A 17,725-nucleotide genomic window follows, 5' to 3' on the forward strand; every position below is an offset into this window, starting at 1 on the left:
ACGGCCAATATAGTCCTTGGCTGTCAGGTTCACTCCCCGCCTCAGCACCCTTCTTTACCTGGAGCTCGTGGTGGAACAGGTGGAGCTGTCCATGCGGCACTGTGGCATCGCCCTGCTGAAATCTGCCGGATGCTCTTCCCTTGCAAGAAGGTAATCAGAGTTGGCTCCCGGATGTGGTTGGTATGGCCCAGTCCAAGCTAGAAACCAGGAAGAGATTTGGAGAGAAGGAGGACTTATGTAACCCTCTAATGCATGCAGAGGAGCTGTCAAATACACAATTGGAGTTCTGGACTGGGAGCAGGTGGACAGGGAGATGCTACATTCAAATAAATGTGTCTCCTGGTTCAGGCATTAGATTGTGTGTTTGGTGAAAGGTGGAGGAAGCAAAGGCTCATATACCTGGGACCGTTCCTTAATCTCACCATGCAGAAAGGTTTGGGGAATAAAGTAGGGACAGTAATCTAAAATGAAAGAATGTTTAACTAAACATAGACTGTTTTGTGCGCGTTCAATTGGTGTGTGACTGCTGGTACATGAGCCGTTTTGGGCCTCAAAAGGGGGAGGAATGGGGCAGCGGTGGAACGGCACTGGAGCAGGCTTAGGCGTGCTCCACCAATGCACACAATGACCCAGAACACAACCCCTGTGCAAACAGGGAGTTGCCTGTATTTTGCTCTTTTCATTCAAATGGCAGAAAAGGCAAACTTTTGGTGGTCAAAATTAGACTCTTCTCCTTCCACAGACCTGCCCTTCCGAGTTGCTTCCCCAGGCATAGACGTCCCCAGAGGCAGAGAGAGCGAGAGTGTGTTCTGCTCCAACAGCAACATCTTCAATGAAGACTCCTGACAGAGCTGGAACTTGCTGTGGACGGTTGTGGTTGCGGGCTCTCCCTTCTGGTAAGCCGATCAGCCGGTCTGGAACAGTATAAAATATGGTCAGGTGTCACAGGAAACAAGAGGGACTTCAAAGGGCAAAAGCAGAAAGAGAGAACTGTGGGCCTCTGGTCAGATCTAGCCTGGAAAGTTTTTCAGTCCCAGTCTGCAGCCTTTCCTCAACCCCACTATCCTTGCCCTGCCTCCCCCAAGTTTCTCCTGTCTCAGTGCAACTTCCACATCTGTCCACCACCAGAGAAAGAGAGAGGAACAGCAAGCAAGCTTGAAAGCAAATAAAGCTGATCACAGAATCCCCAGCAGCAGTATCCCTCCGAAAGATGCTTTAGCCACCGAACTCTGAGGTTTGGATTCCAAACTGGTACATGCATCCTTGCCTCCCAGTCTTCCCCATGGTGTTTGATCAGGACTGGCCCTGCCATTAGGCAGAGTAAGACCACAGCCTCAAGCAATAGATGTCAAGGAGGCAGCAGCCCCCATAATCAACCCTGGTTCCCCCCAGCTAACCTTCTCTGAGCCCCCTCAGCCAGCCTGCTGCCCTCAGGTACAATGAAGGAGGATATCCCATTCCCACTGTTGATGTGTGAGTGCCAGTATGTATGTGGGATTCTGTATGTGGGGTGGGGGTAGGTCATATTGCCATTTCCCCCAAGCAGCAAAATGGTTTGCTGTGAGCTGAAGGAGCACATGGCCTTTTTATGGTGGGGGTGGGTGGGGTAGGGAGAGGAGGAATGGATCTTTGTGTGTTTGTGCATATACTGATGGAGGGAATAGGTGATAGAAACAATGTGGGGTGACTCTGACCCTGTCTATCACCTGTACGCTGCTGCCACCCATGAGAGAGCTAGATAGATCCTTTGTGTGACATTGGCAGAGCAAATGCCTTTTGTAATCCAATGTGCATATGCAGTAAGTGTCTCCAAAGAGACTGCAAATCCCACCCCAATTTGTGCTCAGATGATGTCCAGAAGAATTTTCTGAATGCTTTATCATTAAGCGAGCCAGTTTAACACACAACACATTGTTTCATTTTGAGGCTAAAATCCATTTGAGAAGTTTTGACAATCACTTTCTTACAATGGCATAGCATCTCTTTCCAGGCAGACCACCCTGTGTCTTCTAAGCCCTGTGATCCTTGGATGAAGGGCAGTACAATCAATCAATCAATCAATCAATCAATCAATCAATCAATGATGGGCTGTGGGAGGATGGGTGCTCTGAAGTGCATGAAAAGTTTGCAGCATTGAGTAAGCGCCAACTAAGCTTACCTTGGCCAAATGTATAGACATGCCCGTCTTTCGTCAATGCAACTGAAAACTGGGTCCCACAGGCAACCTTTTTTATTCCAATTCCACAAAGAATATCTACTTTCTATGAAAAAAAATTAAAAGGTAAATTACTGCCATACTTTAATAACAGATCCACAGTGAAAAAACAAAACAAAAACCAGACAAACAGACAGTACTTCTCAAACAGAAATTTAATTTATTACAATATTTATGAAACACCTTTCAGGGCACACTGCAATTCAATCTCAATTCATTTTAAAATTCCAGCATCATACAAGTATATCCTTCTGCCCAATGGAAACAGAACTGCTTTGCATGCAAAAGCGATTATGTTGCATTATCCTAATCTCAAAACTACTAAAATAAAAGCTGAATGCTAAAAGACAGAGGTACTATGTGTGCCAAGGTCAAGAGACCCTGTTCTGGACAAGGTTGCACTCCCCTGAAATGAGCAGGGGGAGAAGACTCTAGCTTGTAAGTACCGCTCCCTCAGAGGTGGATCTAGCATCTTCACTGTATAGCTTCCAATGGATGCTTTTATGTGGACCTTTGATACCTTAGATATGTGTTTTCAGAATCCATTCACCCTGTTCCTGTGACTAGTATATTTTAATTGTTTTAAGTACTGAATTCTAAATTGTTGCAACTCACCCTGGAACCTGCCAGAGCAGGGTGGGTAATACATTTGATAACAATATAGCTTCAGTATTTGTTTTTGTTTGCATGTTTAATCTGGGATGCATACACATGCTTTGCATGACTCTGCAATGGCAGGCCGAGGTCTCAGATACTGAACTTGATTTTATGGTTCTGGGGTAAGAATGAATGGATGTTGCAGATATAAACTACTGTTAACCAATACTGTATTTTAGTTTTTGTTGTCTTATGTGCAGATTAATTTATCACTACCCTAAATGCCTTTTTTAACTGTGTACTTGTGTTTGTTAAATTAACTTTGTCAACTAAATGAGTTTTCTTTGGAAGCATGCCCTGTTACATTCAGCAGACTGACTTCTGGGTCAACATACAGACACTCAGATATGAGCTGAGTTACTCATTTGAACGTCCCACTTTGAGACCCAAGGAAGGTAAATGCAAATCAACAAGTTCTATTACTATAACAAAAAGACATAGAGAAAGAAAAGTATTGGTGTGTATTCAGAACATGCTTTTAGAGATATTATGGGAGAAATTACACAGAGGATGCTAACCTGTGGTGAAGATTTTGCAGTTGAGTTTCCCAAGCCCAGCTTCCCGTAGTCACCATCACCAAAAGCCCAAACCATTGAGCCATCTGTGGACACTACTATGGTGTGGTTTAGCCCACAGGCAACCTAGTATTGAAGAGTTAAACTTGTAATTAGGTTTCTACCGAAAACAAAAACAAGAAGTCTCAACTAACAGCTGCTTTGGGAAGAAGTTTTAGGAATATCACTGCAGCAGGTTCTTCCCCAGCCTACTTTCAGCAGGAGTAGTAATGACGCCACAACCAGGGCCACAGGGGAGAATGAGCTGCAGCAGACACCAAAGTGAGGACGTGGGAGGGCCTCCGTTCGACATCAATGGCCTAACTAGGCCACAAGACATCAGGCACATAAGTCCTACCCCCAGGATGGTAGAGAGGGCTGCCTCAAACGCTCCAGGGCACTTGCTCTGCAACCTAGTCACTGTGTAAACAGCAGCATTTTTAAAAGGCTAGGCAAATGCTGATGCTGCTGACCCTACAGATACTGGAATCCTCAGAGCAGCTAAGTATCTCAACCTAGACACACCAACATTCCTTCAGGGAGTGCTGGTGGCCATATTCTGATCTCAAAGCACCTTGTACACAAAGGTGGAGGTAGAAATGTGAGCTACTACACATGTAGAGTTTTTTTGGGGGGTAGGCTAGTAGTGGATTGTTGCTGCCTGTACACATGCTTTGAACTACGTAACATTAAAATATGGAAACATGGTTGGGCAGGAATTTCCTCCTTCAAACTCCAGCCTGTAAAGTAGAAGTGCCTGTGGGACTGTGACGCAATCTGAGAGTGCACTTTAAACATATGAATGCAAATCAAGCCTGACCTCTCCTATCTGATAGCCTTCTAGTGCTGTCACTCTTTCAGGAAGCTTCTTGTTGGATGTGTTTCCTAATCCAAGTCGGCCGTAATCCCCATTTCCAAAGGTAAACAGTTTGCCATCTGCAGTCACCACAGCTGAATGCTTGAAGCCACAGGACATCTAGGGGACAGGGGAGAGAATCAGAAGATCTTATGGTGAATGTCTTTTTTATTTATGAATATATCCAGAAATATTTAGAAACATGGTCTGCAACAGTATACAAATATGTTATTTCCAATAGAACACATGGCCTCAGGGCTTCAAGAAAAGGTGATGGATTTGTAGTCTTCACCCACGGCACTCATTGTCTTTAGCTGTAAAGCCTTTTCTCAGATTTAGAAAACGTCTTCTCTACTTACTGACTCAAACCTTTGGAGAATTTATCTTATGGATACATTTCTCAATTCCAGGACTGCATTTTAACTTTTGGCCCATCTGTTACAGTTTTTTGGGGGGTGAGAGGCAGTAGCTCATTGGCATGGGACCTGCATAAAGTGGCTTATGAACATATTGGAACAACGTGGTTTCCACTCTCAGCAAGTGTGGGCTCAGGTTCTACATGCAGATATTCTGCCTTACTACAATGTAGCAGGCTTGATGTATACTTGATGTTTAGGCACGATTACCATGTTCTGACATAATCACATGGTGCATTTCTCTGTCCCAGCCCACTTATTGGCTGCCACCAACATGAAAACAATAAGGGGACACAGAAGGAAAGAATCGCTGAGAGAAGATTGAGAAGTTGTCAGTCTGTGGCAGGGATAACACACCTAGTTCTATCCCAACCAGGTAAAAGGAAAACTTGACTCATTACCCAATGGGCCTGAATTCAGATTAAAGACTCCATTAATGCCTAAAAGAGCAACTGAGTCGATGCAACATCTAATCTACTTTAAAACTAGGGAGAAATAACTGTTGGCTCAAACCTGCACCACTTCTTCTCCTTGCAAAGCCTCTATTTGTCTGGGTCGGCGCTGCCGGTCACTGTTTCCGTGGCCCAGCTTGCCATAATCTCCATCCCCCCAGCTGAAGACTTCACCACTCTCTGTCAAAGCCATGGAATGCCCATCAGATCCGCAAGATGTTACCAGCTGGGTCACAACAAAACCTACAGCACAAGAAGGAAAAAAGTGTCAGAATTATCCCAAAGCATACGCAGCTTGTTGAGCCAAATGACCAAATAAGGCACAGCAGCATTCAGCAACCTGGTGCCCTTCTGATGTTTTGCACCGCAACTCCTATCAGCCAAATGACTGCAACTCCTATCAGCCCCAGCTAGGCCTGTGAGCCTATTCGCGTCCCCCCCCCAGCCCATTTTCCCTATTGTGTAACATTAGGGGACTACCACCTAATGTTGAAAAAGTGCATGAAAAGTGCTTTGAGCACCTAAGAAAGTGATTATTATTATTTCAGCATTATACATAGTTTTACTTGATCTGTTGCTTTGGGAAGAGATTTTAGAAATATCAGCAATTAGGCTTTGTAAGGTATCCCACCAAGCTGCAAAACAAAACTGATTTGTCAAATTTGTGAAACTGACAAAAAGTGCTCAATGATTTTTGTTAAAATAAACCTACGAATCATGCCAGGACATACTGCTGCCTATTAAGCTCCCAAAATGAAATGCTGGTGTCCCAACGAAAAGTGAAACCATCTTAGTCTCATCAAATTAGTGAATAATGGGTTATGTCCCACATTAAATGGATATATTTTTTCCTACTCACCTTGCAATGCTGAAATAACAGTGAGGACGTGAAGATCATCTGAGTTCCCTTGTCCCAGCCGACCATAACTTCCTTCTCCACAAGCCAAGACTGTTCCATTAGCTTGAATCACAAACGTACAGTTCTGGCCACAAATGACCTAATGCAATTAAGGAAAATGGAAAATACATAATTAAAAAAAAACAAAACAAAAAAGATTCCACCCACCACTAAACAGGCACAAGCACAAAGACAGTAAGCTGATCTGTTCCTAATTCACACATTGACCATAAGCAGGGTTAAAATCATATTTGGAAAGGACCTCAGAGCACATCTAGTCCAACCCCTCCCCCCTGCTGCTGCAGGATATAATAACCACACCTTGTAAACATGTGAGGGAACAGGGCAGCACTAAAGCCTACTCTCAGAAACCTGAATTGTGCACCCAAGTAACTTTTTATTGGCTCTAACAGACTTAGGCATCAGCACAGCTTAGTCTCTAGAGCTTCCTTGTTTATGAAAAAGGTGGCTTGTATGCTTTGAGGTTATTTTGCTTTACAGAACTTTCCTGCTGTTGTGTCAAATATGCTCCAACAGCCACTCCAGCCATTTATGGAAAGCGAGGCAACTGCTGCGCAGGCAGACATAACGCCTCCTCCCACTCTCCCTCAAAAAGTGGTAAGGAAAGGCTTCTGGTTTACCTGTTGAGCTTGTGAGAATGATGGTGCTGACACAGGCACCATGACATTTCGTCCAGCCTCAGCTAGCTGCCCATGCCTGCCAGCTCCCCACAGGTACACGTCACATTTTCCACCAAGGTGCCAGTCCTGAGGATCAACGTAAGAGAGTTTTTCAGAATGGATTACTGGTTACTTATTGTGAATGACCTTTCTTGGTTGACATGTGGATGTGACTAGGTGATTTGAATGGTTTCCTTGTCTTGGTTCTTCCTTCAGTTAAGTCTGTGGCCAAGCTTAGAGCATAATAAGATTTCCACATTAGCAAAAGAGTCCTTAGTAAAAACAGCAGTCTCAATAAAACATGGTGATGTGAGTTTATACTGATCAAGACCCAGGGCAAGCCAACTTAGGACTGCCAAGGGCTGATCTGAGAAAGGGTTTTCAGAAGCTTCCCTATCGTTCAATATCAGTATCATTTGCTGGACGGTTCGAAGTTTGTTTTTGTTTTCTGTCAAAGGCAATGGAGGCGTCATCTTTTCATAGTCTGGCAGGAAAACATGCTCCAGCAAGAGTCTATATTGCTTGGTGGGATTGTTCCTTGCCATATGTTAGGATCGATCAAAATGGCACCCCACTCCCAACAATGGTAGGGTTTGGTAGGGGCAGGCTTATCTGCTTCTGATAAGAAACACTGACCTGGAGCTGCTTGATTTGACATGGAGCGGACACTCAGAGAAAGCTGCTCCAGCACCCGAAGGCTGTTTGGAAGCCTTTTGATTAATGATATTGATGTACTGTGTTTTTTTGGCATACAAGCTTACTGGACCGGCTGCCAGTCAGAGCCATTTCCCTTATGCTGGGGAGGAGGCGGAGGAGAAAAAGAACAAACTATTTATTTTTGAGAGAGACAGAAATACAACAGGGGGAGGGAGCTGGACATGGAAGCTAAAGGGGGAAAAGGCGGAAAGCAACCTGAGCACAAATGAAGAGAGGAGAGGAGTAACACTTGCTTTGGGCAAAGGCAGGGACTGAACTAAAGGAGATGCCAAGAGAGGGAGGCTGCATTCAGATGACCTGGTCACATGTTCCCACCTCAAAAAGTACAGGACATAAACTCTCAAATGGATGCCTATCAGAGAAAGGGATCACCACATTGGGCTGCTTTAAACACACCATTCACTATACTAACCTCAGGCCGTGATGTTGCCCAGGACATAATCTGCTCATCCATCCCATTGATCCATTTGCAGTTATCCTACAAAACATGAAATTAATTATATTGAGGCTAAATGCGTAAGCTGTTCTCCATCCTTCCAGGGCAGTTCTTCTCCCTCTGTCAGAGGAGTAATTTCTTTATGTTTCAAAAGCCTACCAAATGGTGCTTCTCAAACTGTGGTAGGCCCCAACGTATTCCTGGGTGGGCTGCACAATGATGAGCTTCTTTCTCCGCAAGAACTGGAAGCATCAGGGCATGCACAAATACTTTTGAACTTCCAGTCAAGGATGCTACTCGCTGAGCCAGCCTCTCTCTCTCTCTCTCTCTCTCTCACACACACACACACACACACACCATTTTACATTGAGCATGGGTGGGCTAGCCAATTTTGGGTTTGTAAATGTGGGATTAGCTTACAAGTGGATCCCAAATGTTTATGCAAGTTTACAGGTGGATTCCACTTCAATTGTTTGAGAAGCACTGCTATATAATTTGTTTTCTGGAATGGAGAGAGAGGAGTGTCTGAAAAGGAAGAATGAGTGAATGAGTGAGTGAGTGAGTGAGTGAGTGAGTGAGTGAATGAATGAATGAATGAATAATATTAGCAGCAGGATCCCATCCTTCCTTCAGATCCTGACAGTTCATATACAAATTCCCAATAATCAAATTCCTCAAGCATCCTTATCGTCAACAGAGAAATAGTAATACTGACCTGTCATAAAGGACTCTTAAAAGCATCTCAATATGTCAGGCACTTGGATAATTAAAATATTTATTATTATTATTATTATTAGGCACAAAGTTGGGGTTGTTTTGGGTGATATTGCCCTGAAAATTTATTCTAAGGGTAAGTGGGGAGGCAGGTGTGCTACTGTTTTGGTGCCACTGAAACAGTACTAACTCTCTCTGCCCAACCCTGGCAAGTGTTCCACTGATATTTGTAAGTTTTGTCACACCACCAACCTGCATATCTTACCATAAGAAGGACTAGTTCATCCTCTGGTACAGGCTCCAGATCTGGGACCGTAAAAGACTCTGGAAAAGTGGCTCCTTTGGCCAGAGCCTCAGCAGCTTTAATTGTCGTCGAGAAGCACTCCAACCAGGCCCACTCCGTTGGGTTCCAGGTCAGGGGATCGGGGAGGCAGGTCTGGTGATGAGGTGGGACTGGTGGGCTGCACAGGAGCTGATCCAGATGAAGCCCCACGGCCAGCGAAGCTAAGCATTGCATATATGGACTATGAACAAGCTGGTCTCCACAAACTACATGGGGCTATAAAAGAGGAAAGCCAACATTTACAAAGTCATGGAGTGGGTTAGTCAATCTAATCGCAACTGGCACTCACTTCCTAGGTTTTCTCCTGCTGCTGCCACCACCACCACCTCTGACTTTTAGGAGCTACTGTCCACTAGCAAAAACTCACAGCACAACAGATGATACAATCCATTGTGCAACAAAGTCACCAGCAACCTGCTTATGCCTTCTCTAGCACAACCATGTTTTGCCAGAGAACACTTTGCCAGCTATATTGCTCTGTGACTTTAATTTAGGACTACATTGTATGCAACCAACATATTCATTTGAAAGTTGACTGTGTGAAGGTTGCTGGGGTCATTTAAGCAGTTTTAAGTACATCTTTGTGTTCTCATTTCTCATTTCTGAGTCCAACAATGAATACAGGCTCAGTTCAATGAATTATCAGGCCTTCTTGGGGACACACACACACGGCACAACTAATATCACACCAATAATGAAGTTCCCTCACTCTCCATGTTCCCTCAATTCTTTCCAAACATCTTCTTAGGAAAAGGATTCAAATGGTCATAAGATGACATCTTACGGATTGATACAATCAACCTACATCAGTACACACAATATAACTTCCATCAGCTTAATGAAACTCTTATGAAATCAAGCGTTAATACAAAGGAAGTTATTCTGCCAAAAAGCAACATAAAATTGGTCAAATATTTTGCCCATATCCCAACAATGCCAGAGAATATTAATTTCAAGGCTCTCTTTTCATTTCTTAAACAAATACTGGAGAACCAGAAGTGTGTGGGACATATTATTTCATGCAAGGTAAGATAAGCATTTCTGCTCACATCTTGTGTTAAAAATGTTTTGTTAAGCACTATGCACAGTTAAACAGCACTTTGCAGCTTTCTTGAATTACTAACATGTCACCTTATTCAAGTCCTCCTCTTACCTTTTCATAAGCATACTGTTCCTGAAGCATTATGGGCAGACGCTCTAGGAAAGCCCTCATGCAAGGAGCCATGTTTAACCCAAGAATCCCCTGTTGTTTCAAAGCAGTCCTACAGGTTGCAAGGATATGGTTGGAAGAGATCCATTCTGATGTGCAATTCACCACCAACACATCCTGAACAAAATTCAAATATGTCCAATTCAGGAAAGAAAGGAGAAAAACAGCTTGCTTAGCTTTTACAAAGAGATAGAAGCTTGATATAAATCTGGTTTTGTTTACTATAATTATTTATATTTCATCACTGATTTTACGTTGCTAATTGCAAGCATTCCCCTCCCTTTTCTCCCTTCTTTAATGTATCTGTTATTTTTAATACATTGAGGGTAAACAACAAAGCGTCTTGCGGTATCTACCTTACAGACAAAACATTTATTCTGTAGCAGAGGTTTCATTGGCAACAGTCCGTTTTGCCAGATGCACGAACTCTTAGTTTGAAACGGTAGAGTCCTCAGCATGTTTTCTCAGAAGTAAGGCCCACTGTGTTCAATGGAGCTTACACTCCCTAGTAAGTATGTTTAGGATTGCAGCCTTGCAGCACAATCCTATACATCTCCATTCAGAAGTAAGTCCCATGGAGTTCAATAGGGCTTACTCCCAAGTAAATGAGCGTAGAAATGCATCTTGATAAGTTTTTGAGGAACCACAAGACTTCTTGTTGCATTTAAGTAGCACAGATTCCACTGCTGGCGCTTGCCATTAAGGAGATTATTATATATTGCAATATAATGATGCTCAAATGTGTTGATAATCTGTTAATATAGACTATGCTAACAATATGGAAAACAGCCTTCTTCTACTAGAAGAAAACATTAATTACTATGTTACTATTTCCAATTGTATTTGCTCCACCAGTGGTCAGAAATTACAAATTTTATTATTTGTCAGGCAAGACAAAAGCAAGTCTCTGCAGGTGTTTTGGAGGAGGAGAAGGAGCATCAGCACTACAGCCAGATTCTTCATTACGCGCAAATTTAGAATAACTATTCCATGTAGCAGGTCTGAAGTCAGTTGTCCATTACTGTACACTGCCAGTAATTCCTGTACAAACTTTTATGAGATACTGGCTGAGAAACAAGTTTAGTTCATTGCTTGATTCAAGTTCACAGCTGTCACTAGGATGGCACACTTGGTCACCCACAGGACTGAGCACACACAGTCAAGGCATGGATTAAAAACTTGGGCTAGCCCAAGCCCACAGAGGAGAGAAGATGGGCATTCGGAATTCCATTCAAACAAGATGAAAAATACCTTTGATCTACTAGAACAAGCAGCTACTCCAACCTCAGGGATCCATACGGTTGTCTGAATGGCTCCAGAACCTATCACAACACTCTGTAAAACAGATCCATCCTAAAGGAAAGACAGGATAAACCCACAAAAGCTGATTACTTAAGCCCAGCTAATTGTTCTCTTGTGGTTACATTCAGGTCATCCGTAAAATAACTTTTAAATATTTCCTAATCTTTAGGGTAAGTGCAAACTTGTGTGCCTATGCAGGAACCCTAAAAGAGCAACAGCATGACTACAATGAATGAAAACAAGCTTTACATTTCCTTAAATAGTGTTTGCTTACCCGTAAAGACCAAATGTTCACAAGCCCACCAAGTCCACCTGATACCAAGGTTAGTCCATCAGAACTGAAGGCCACTGTCCGAACAGGCGTGATATGCCCTTTCAGCTGATAGATGCACTTCGTTTCAGCTACTTTCCTGTATGCATCCTAGAAATTAAATATCATCATTAGGGCATATTTTGTATTAAAAAATACATCAAACATTTTACTACTCTGCACTTACCTTTTGCAGCTCCATCACTACCCACCCAAAAATATTTGGAAACACAGCAGTTTCTTCTACAAACATAAATTAGATAGACATAGTGGGTGTATTTATGGATACTTTGCTAGGAATAAATACTGAGAACATGCTGAGCAAGTATTTTTAAATATTACAGACAAATAAGAGTGAATTGTTTGTTCACTCCCAATCATCAGCACAATCTAGGTCTATTTTGCCTCTGTCACCCCAAGACAGATGCCTTCCTAAATCAGATATTGTTGCTTTCAGGGCCACACTCCTCCTAACAAGGAAGGGAAGAATCTAGATTCCTCTTGCTACCTAGGGTTCTCTTTACCTTGCCATTGGCTTCCTCATCCCACCATCCTTCTGAACAACGCAGACTGGATTGCAGTAAGACCAGCTCATCTTGAGGAACAGTCCAAACACAAAGCAAACCATTCTGGCATCCTCTAAATAAAAATTAAGAAAAGCAATATTGAAGGGCCACAATTTATCAGTCAACAAAGTAGGGCAAGTTGGTTAACAATATAATCATGCTTGTACTAAAGGTTTTGCTTTTCAGTCTCCGGAAATCTTGCAAACTGCCTTCTAAGAATTTTCCCTATATTAAATAGACGGCAGAAGACAGGAGTCCACAGCAGAGGGGAACAACGAGATGAAGCCTGTCTCTCCTTTCATCTGGTGCCTGCTTTGAGGATGTGGGGGGAAGGTACATCCAAAGGATGGGTTCTACTACAGAAACATGACATAGGTACTGGGAGAAGATGATAAAACTGTGAACACTGTGTCCAAAATTCTGAAACTATGGTGCCATTTTGTACTTTTATATTTAACAGAAAGAATGCAGAACTATTTAGAATCACAGAATCATAGAACCATAGAGTGAAGGGGCCCCAAGGGTCATCTAGTCCAACCCCTTACAATGAAGGAATCTTAATATAGAATCATAGAGTTGGAAGGGACTCTATTTGGAATTTAAAAACAAAACAGAGGCAATACAGAGTTCATCCATTTGGGCTTAAATAATAACTATTTTTAAAACGAGTAAATAGGAGTATAGCATCTAGATCAAGGGAAGTAATAGTGCCACTGTATTCTGCTCTGGTCAGACCTCACCTGGAGTACTGTGTCCAGTTCTGGGCACCACAGTTCAAGGAGGACACTGACAAACTGGAACGTGTCCAGAGGAGGGCAACCAAAATGTGTTTTTTTTATAAAAATTTTTATTAAGAATTTTGTTAATACAATAAAGAAAAAAAGACAGAATAAACAGAAAACAAACAAAGAATAAAACAAACATAAAATTATACATCTTGTAATAACCATCTTTTCTTCATTTTTCCCTTTTGGACTTCCTCACGTCTCTCGCTCCTACATTCCAAGTTAATAAAACTTTAGCCAGCAACTTATCACCTTATTTTCATTCTTATTGTACACAATTCCAATATTTTACCCATAACTTAGAATATTTTTAATGCCTAGTTTTAACATGATATTCATTCACAATTTATCTTTCTCATGAAATTCACTCATTCTCATAATCTTTTCTGCTAACTTTATGGTGCCCTATTGTTTTCAAATCTCTCATCCTTCTTAACACTCATATAATTTACAGTATTTTTGAAGATAGTCCTTAAATTTCTTCCAATCCTCCTCCACTGCTTCTTCTCCCAGATCTCGGATTCTGCCGGTCATTTCTGCTAACTCCATGTAGTCCATCAGTTGCATCTGCCATTCTTCCAACGTGGGCAAATCTTGAGTTTTCCAATGTTTGGCGACAAGTATCCTTGCTGCTGTTGTTGCATACATAAATAATGTTTGGTCCTTCTTTAACACCCTCTGGCCAACAATGCCCAAAAGGAAGGCCTCTGGTTTCTTAGGAAAGGTATACTTAAATACCTTTTTCAGCTCATTATATATCATTTCCCAGAAGGCCTTAACCCTAGGGCAAGTCCACCAGAGGTGAAAGAATGTTCCTTCAGTTTCCTTGCATTTCCAACACTTATTATCTGGCAGGTGATATATTTTAGCTAGCTTGACTGGGGTCATGTACCACCTATATATCATTTTCATAATATTTTCTTTCAAGGCATTACATGCCGTAAACTTCATACCGGTAGTCCATAACTTTTCCCAGTCAGCAAACATAATATTATACCCAATGTCCTGTGCCCATTTTATCATAGCTGATTTAACCGTTTCATCCTGTGTATTCCACCTCAGCAGCAAGTTATACATTCTTGAAAGTAATTTAGTCTTAGGTTCTAACAATTCTGTTTCCAATTTCGATTTTTCCACTTGGAATCCTAACTTTTTATCCAATTTAAAAGCCTCTTTAATCTGAGCGTAATGTAACCAATCTCGCACTTTATCTTTAAGTTTCTCCATACTCTGCAATCTCCAGTTGTCTCCGTCTCTTTCTAATATTTCCCAATATTTCGGCCATTTGACCTCCATATTGGGTCTTTTCACAGCCTTAGCTTCCATAGGTGATAACCATCTTGGGGTCTTGTTTTCTAATAAGTCTTTATATTTTATCCAGACATTGAACACTGCTTTCCTTACAATATGGTTCTTGAAATTCTTGTGAATCTTAACCTTGTCATACCACAGATACGCATGCCATCCAAAAGCATTGTTAAATCCTTCCAAGTCTAAAACATCAGTGTTTTCGAGAAGCAGCCAATCTTTCAACCAGCAGAAAGCTGCTGATTCATAATATAACCTTAAGTCTGGCTGGGCAAACCCCCCTCTTTCTTTAGCATCAGTTAATATTTTAAACTTAATTCTGGGCTTTTTGCCCTGCCAGACAAATTTAGAAATATCTCTTTGCCACCTCCCGAAACACTCCATTTTATCCACAATCTGTAAAGTCTGAAACAGAAACAACATCCTTGGCAATACGTTCATTTTTATAGCAGCAATTCGGCCCAACAAGGAAAGTTTCAATCTTGACCAGCTTTCTAAATCCCTCTTAATTTCTGACCAACACTTTTCATAATTGTCCTTAAATAAATTCAGATTCTTTGCTGTTATGTTCACCCCTAGATATTTTACTTTTTTAACCACGTTTAACTCTGTCTCTTTCTAAAACCTTTCTGACTCTGGAACTGTCAAGTTTTTTTCCAATACCTTAGTTTTTTGTTTATTTAGTTTAAATCCCGCCACCCGACCAAACTCTTGAATCAATTGTAAAGCCCTTTTCGTACTAGATTCTGGCTCCTGTAGGGTCAAAACTAGGTCATCTGCAAAAGCCTTAAGTTTGTACTGCGTCGCTCCGACCCAGAGGAGGGCAACCAAAATGGTCAAAGGCCTGGAAACGATGCCTTATGAGGAACGGCTAAGGGAGCTGGGCATGTTTAGCCTGGAGAAGAGGAAGTTAAGGGGTGATATGATAGCCATGTTCAAATATATAAAAGGATGTCACATAGAGGAGGGAGAAAGGTTGTTTTCTGCTGCTCCAGAGAAGCGGACATGGAGCAACGGTTCCAAACTACAAGAAAAAAGATTCCACCTAAACATTAGAAAGAACTTCCTGACAGTAAGAGCTGTTTGACAGTGGAATTTGCTGCCAATGAGTGTGGTGGAGTCTCCTTCTTTGGAGGTCTTTAAGCAGAGGCTTGACAGCCATATGTCAGGAGTGCTCTGATGGTGTTTCCTGCTTGGCAGGGGGTTGGATTCGATGGCCCTTGTGGTCTCTTCCAACTCTATGATTCTATGATTCTATGAAATGCAGGGGGAAATGTCCTAGAAATCCATCAAAAAGGAGGCCTGTTTTTGTTTATGGATAAAAGAAGCCTGAACTACTGAAAAGGATTACCAGCCAGTACAAAGATGAACCAAAGAATTAAAAGCAAAAGGTCAACTTACGTTGCCAGCAGGAGCTGTGGTTTGGGGCCTTTCCCTAGAAGGCTGCACCAGGCTATGGTATTCACAACAGCCTGGTGAGGAAGCAAGCACAGCTGTCGCCAGCAGCTCCCCATGTATCCCCAGAGCTTGACAGACTCTTCCTTGGCACAAGTCATGAGCATCTTGCCAGTTGGATCCCATTTCATGCTGACAATGGTGTCCTGAAGAATTGGAGGAGCAAGAAGGAAATACACAGTAGTAGGGCTGCCAAACGTCTGGGATTTCCCAGACATTACAAGGATTTGAAAGGAAGTGACGTCTGGGGGGAATTTCCGGAAGGCGGAGCCTTGTCCTGGATCTTTGACAATCACGAGAAATCACTTTTTTGTAAACTTTGGGGTTTGTCTTAAAAACGTTCAACAACTTTTGCGGTGTCCTGATTTTTACTTTTTGAAATACGGCATCTTTACATGGCATGAATGCTAACAAAATAAACCCATTTGAAAAAAATAACCCCCCCTGTTTAAATAGATAGATGGGGAAGCTAACTTCTAAGAAGCAAGAGCAACTGGAAATGCTTCTCTAGGTCCTGGGCGAAGGTATATGACAGACTCCAGATTGGTGAATTTGCCGCCTCCCCTGTGAAAACACTGCAAGGGCCCACAAATACAGAAATGGCATCTTTGCTCCTAAGATGATTCCCTGTTCTTTCCCTACTCTGGCCGCTAGCAGTTGTACTTAGGGGTACTTATACTTTGCTTCACAAAGATCATTTAAAAAGTCATCAAAAATTAAATGACAAATGATGCAAAGGACCACTACTTTAACTGGTGACCTTAATGACAGAGGAAGACATGACTTTATATCTGTGTCACTAAGTAATAAAGTAATTTTAATAACCTAACAGCAATTAGAATGCAATGCAATTTCAGAGTGAGCAATGATTTCCCTTAAGAGTACAGGCTGGCCTTTTGAAAGAGTTGTCTCAGACTTCTGCACATAAACTTAAAGTTTATTTCAATTCTCAAGAATTTTTCTGGGGGAAACAGGGTGATGATAATGCCTGGCTTTACCTTGTGTGCATCCACTAAAACAATTCCTCCTTTCTCGAGTGGCTCTTTCGTGCCTATCAGCAACTTTCCATCCATATAGCCTATTGCAAAAGGTTTGTCTTCACTAAACCATGCAAGGCAAGTAACAGACACTAAGGAAACAAATAGGAAAATATGGATAAGCAAGTTATAATTTGCAGAATTTTAATTAAACTTCTTTGTACTGGAGAAAACAAGAGCAAAGCTGAATAAAGCGTAGGGGGAAGTGAGTGAGTGTGCATGCGCAGGAAAGGAAGCTCTTCTAATAATACCTATCACTTCCAATTGTGCTACACAATTTACTTGAAGACTACTAAGTGCCTAGAAATTTTCAAAATCAAGGACTAAGACTTACTAAGCACATCAGTTTTTCCCCACAGATATGAAAACAAATGTCCACATTTTTCTTTAATAGGTAGTCATAAATGTTCAGAGCTGAGCATATTGCACACCATAGGGCATTAAAGAACATAAATCCATCAGGCGTGGCCTTCATGAATGACATGAATGAGAAACAGAGATCAAGTTCAGGCTGGCTCCTTGCAAGTCATGATTTTCAGAACAGCAACTGGCCTTGAGGACATGTGCTCTATCCCTTTCGCCTATCGTAAGCAACTCATCCTTCCCAGCATTAACCTTGAAAAGGGCACCAATGCAAACCAGAGTTAACCACAAATCAGATTATTCCAAAACACTAGCTGGCATAACCATGGTTGGCGTCTGCACTTAAGATTATGGTTTTAACTGAAGGTTAACTGAAGCTTGTGATTAACTCTCAAGACAAGACTTCCAAAGCATTCTAAGCTTCAAAAAGCAACATTTTTAAAAAATAACC

The 17,725-nt window shown here is 41.9% G+C and overlaps 1 protein-coding gene across 17 annotated transcripts in view; it reads right to left on the reverse strand.

The window, feature by feature from the left end:
- Nucleotides 1-17,725, reverse strand: part of HERC1 (HECT and RLD domain containing E3 ubiquitin protein ligase family member 1) — a 107,490-nt gene that overhangs the window by 8,704 nt on the left and 81,061 nt on the right. For all 17 annotated transcript variants that reach the window (XM_079953075.1, XM_079953080.1, XM_079953070.1 and 14 more), the window contains 16 exons: nt 16,873-17,003; nt 15,821-16,020; nt 12,285-12,399; nt 11,725-11,871; nt 11,400-11,501; nt 10,092-10,265; nt 8,861-9,154; nt 7,858-7,923; nt 6,690-6,815; nt 6,010-6,148; nt 5,212-5,393; nt 4,247-4,402; nt 3,391-3,513; nt 2,159-2,261; nt 745-914; nt 59-197 (listed from right to left, as the gene is read on the reverse strand). In XM_079953075.1, the coding sequence (XP_079809201.1) occupies nt 59-197; nt 745-914; nt 2,159-2,261; nt 3,391-3,513; nt 4,247-4,402; nt 5,212-5,393; nt 6,010-6,148; nt 6,690-6,815; nt 7,858-7,923; nt 8,861-9,154; nt 10,092-10,265; nt 11,400-11,501; nt 11,725-11,871; nt 12,285-12,399; nt 15,821-16,020; nt 16,873-17,003 (2,367 nt within the window). The remainder of the gene's footprint in view (nt 1-58; nt 198-744; nt 915-2,158; nt 2,262-3,390; nt 3,514-4,246; nt 4,403-5,211; nt 5,394-6,009; nt 6,149-6,689; nt 6,816-7,857; nt 7,924-8,860; nt 9,155-10,091; nt 10,266-11,399; nt 11,502-11,724; nt 11,872-12,284; nt 12,400-15,820; nt 16,021-16,872; nt 17,004-17,725) is intronic.

Source organism: Podarcis cretensis (genome assembly GCF_951804945.1).
Source record: "Podarcis cretensis genome assembly, chromosome: 14".
Taxonomy (NCBI): domain Eukaryota; kingdom Metazoa; phylum Chordata; class Lepidosauria; order Squamata; family Lacertidae; genus Podarcis; species Podarcis cretensis.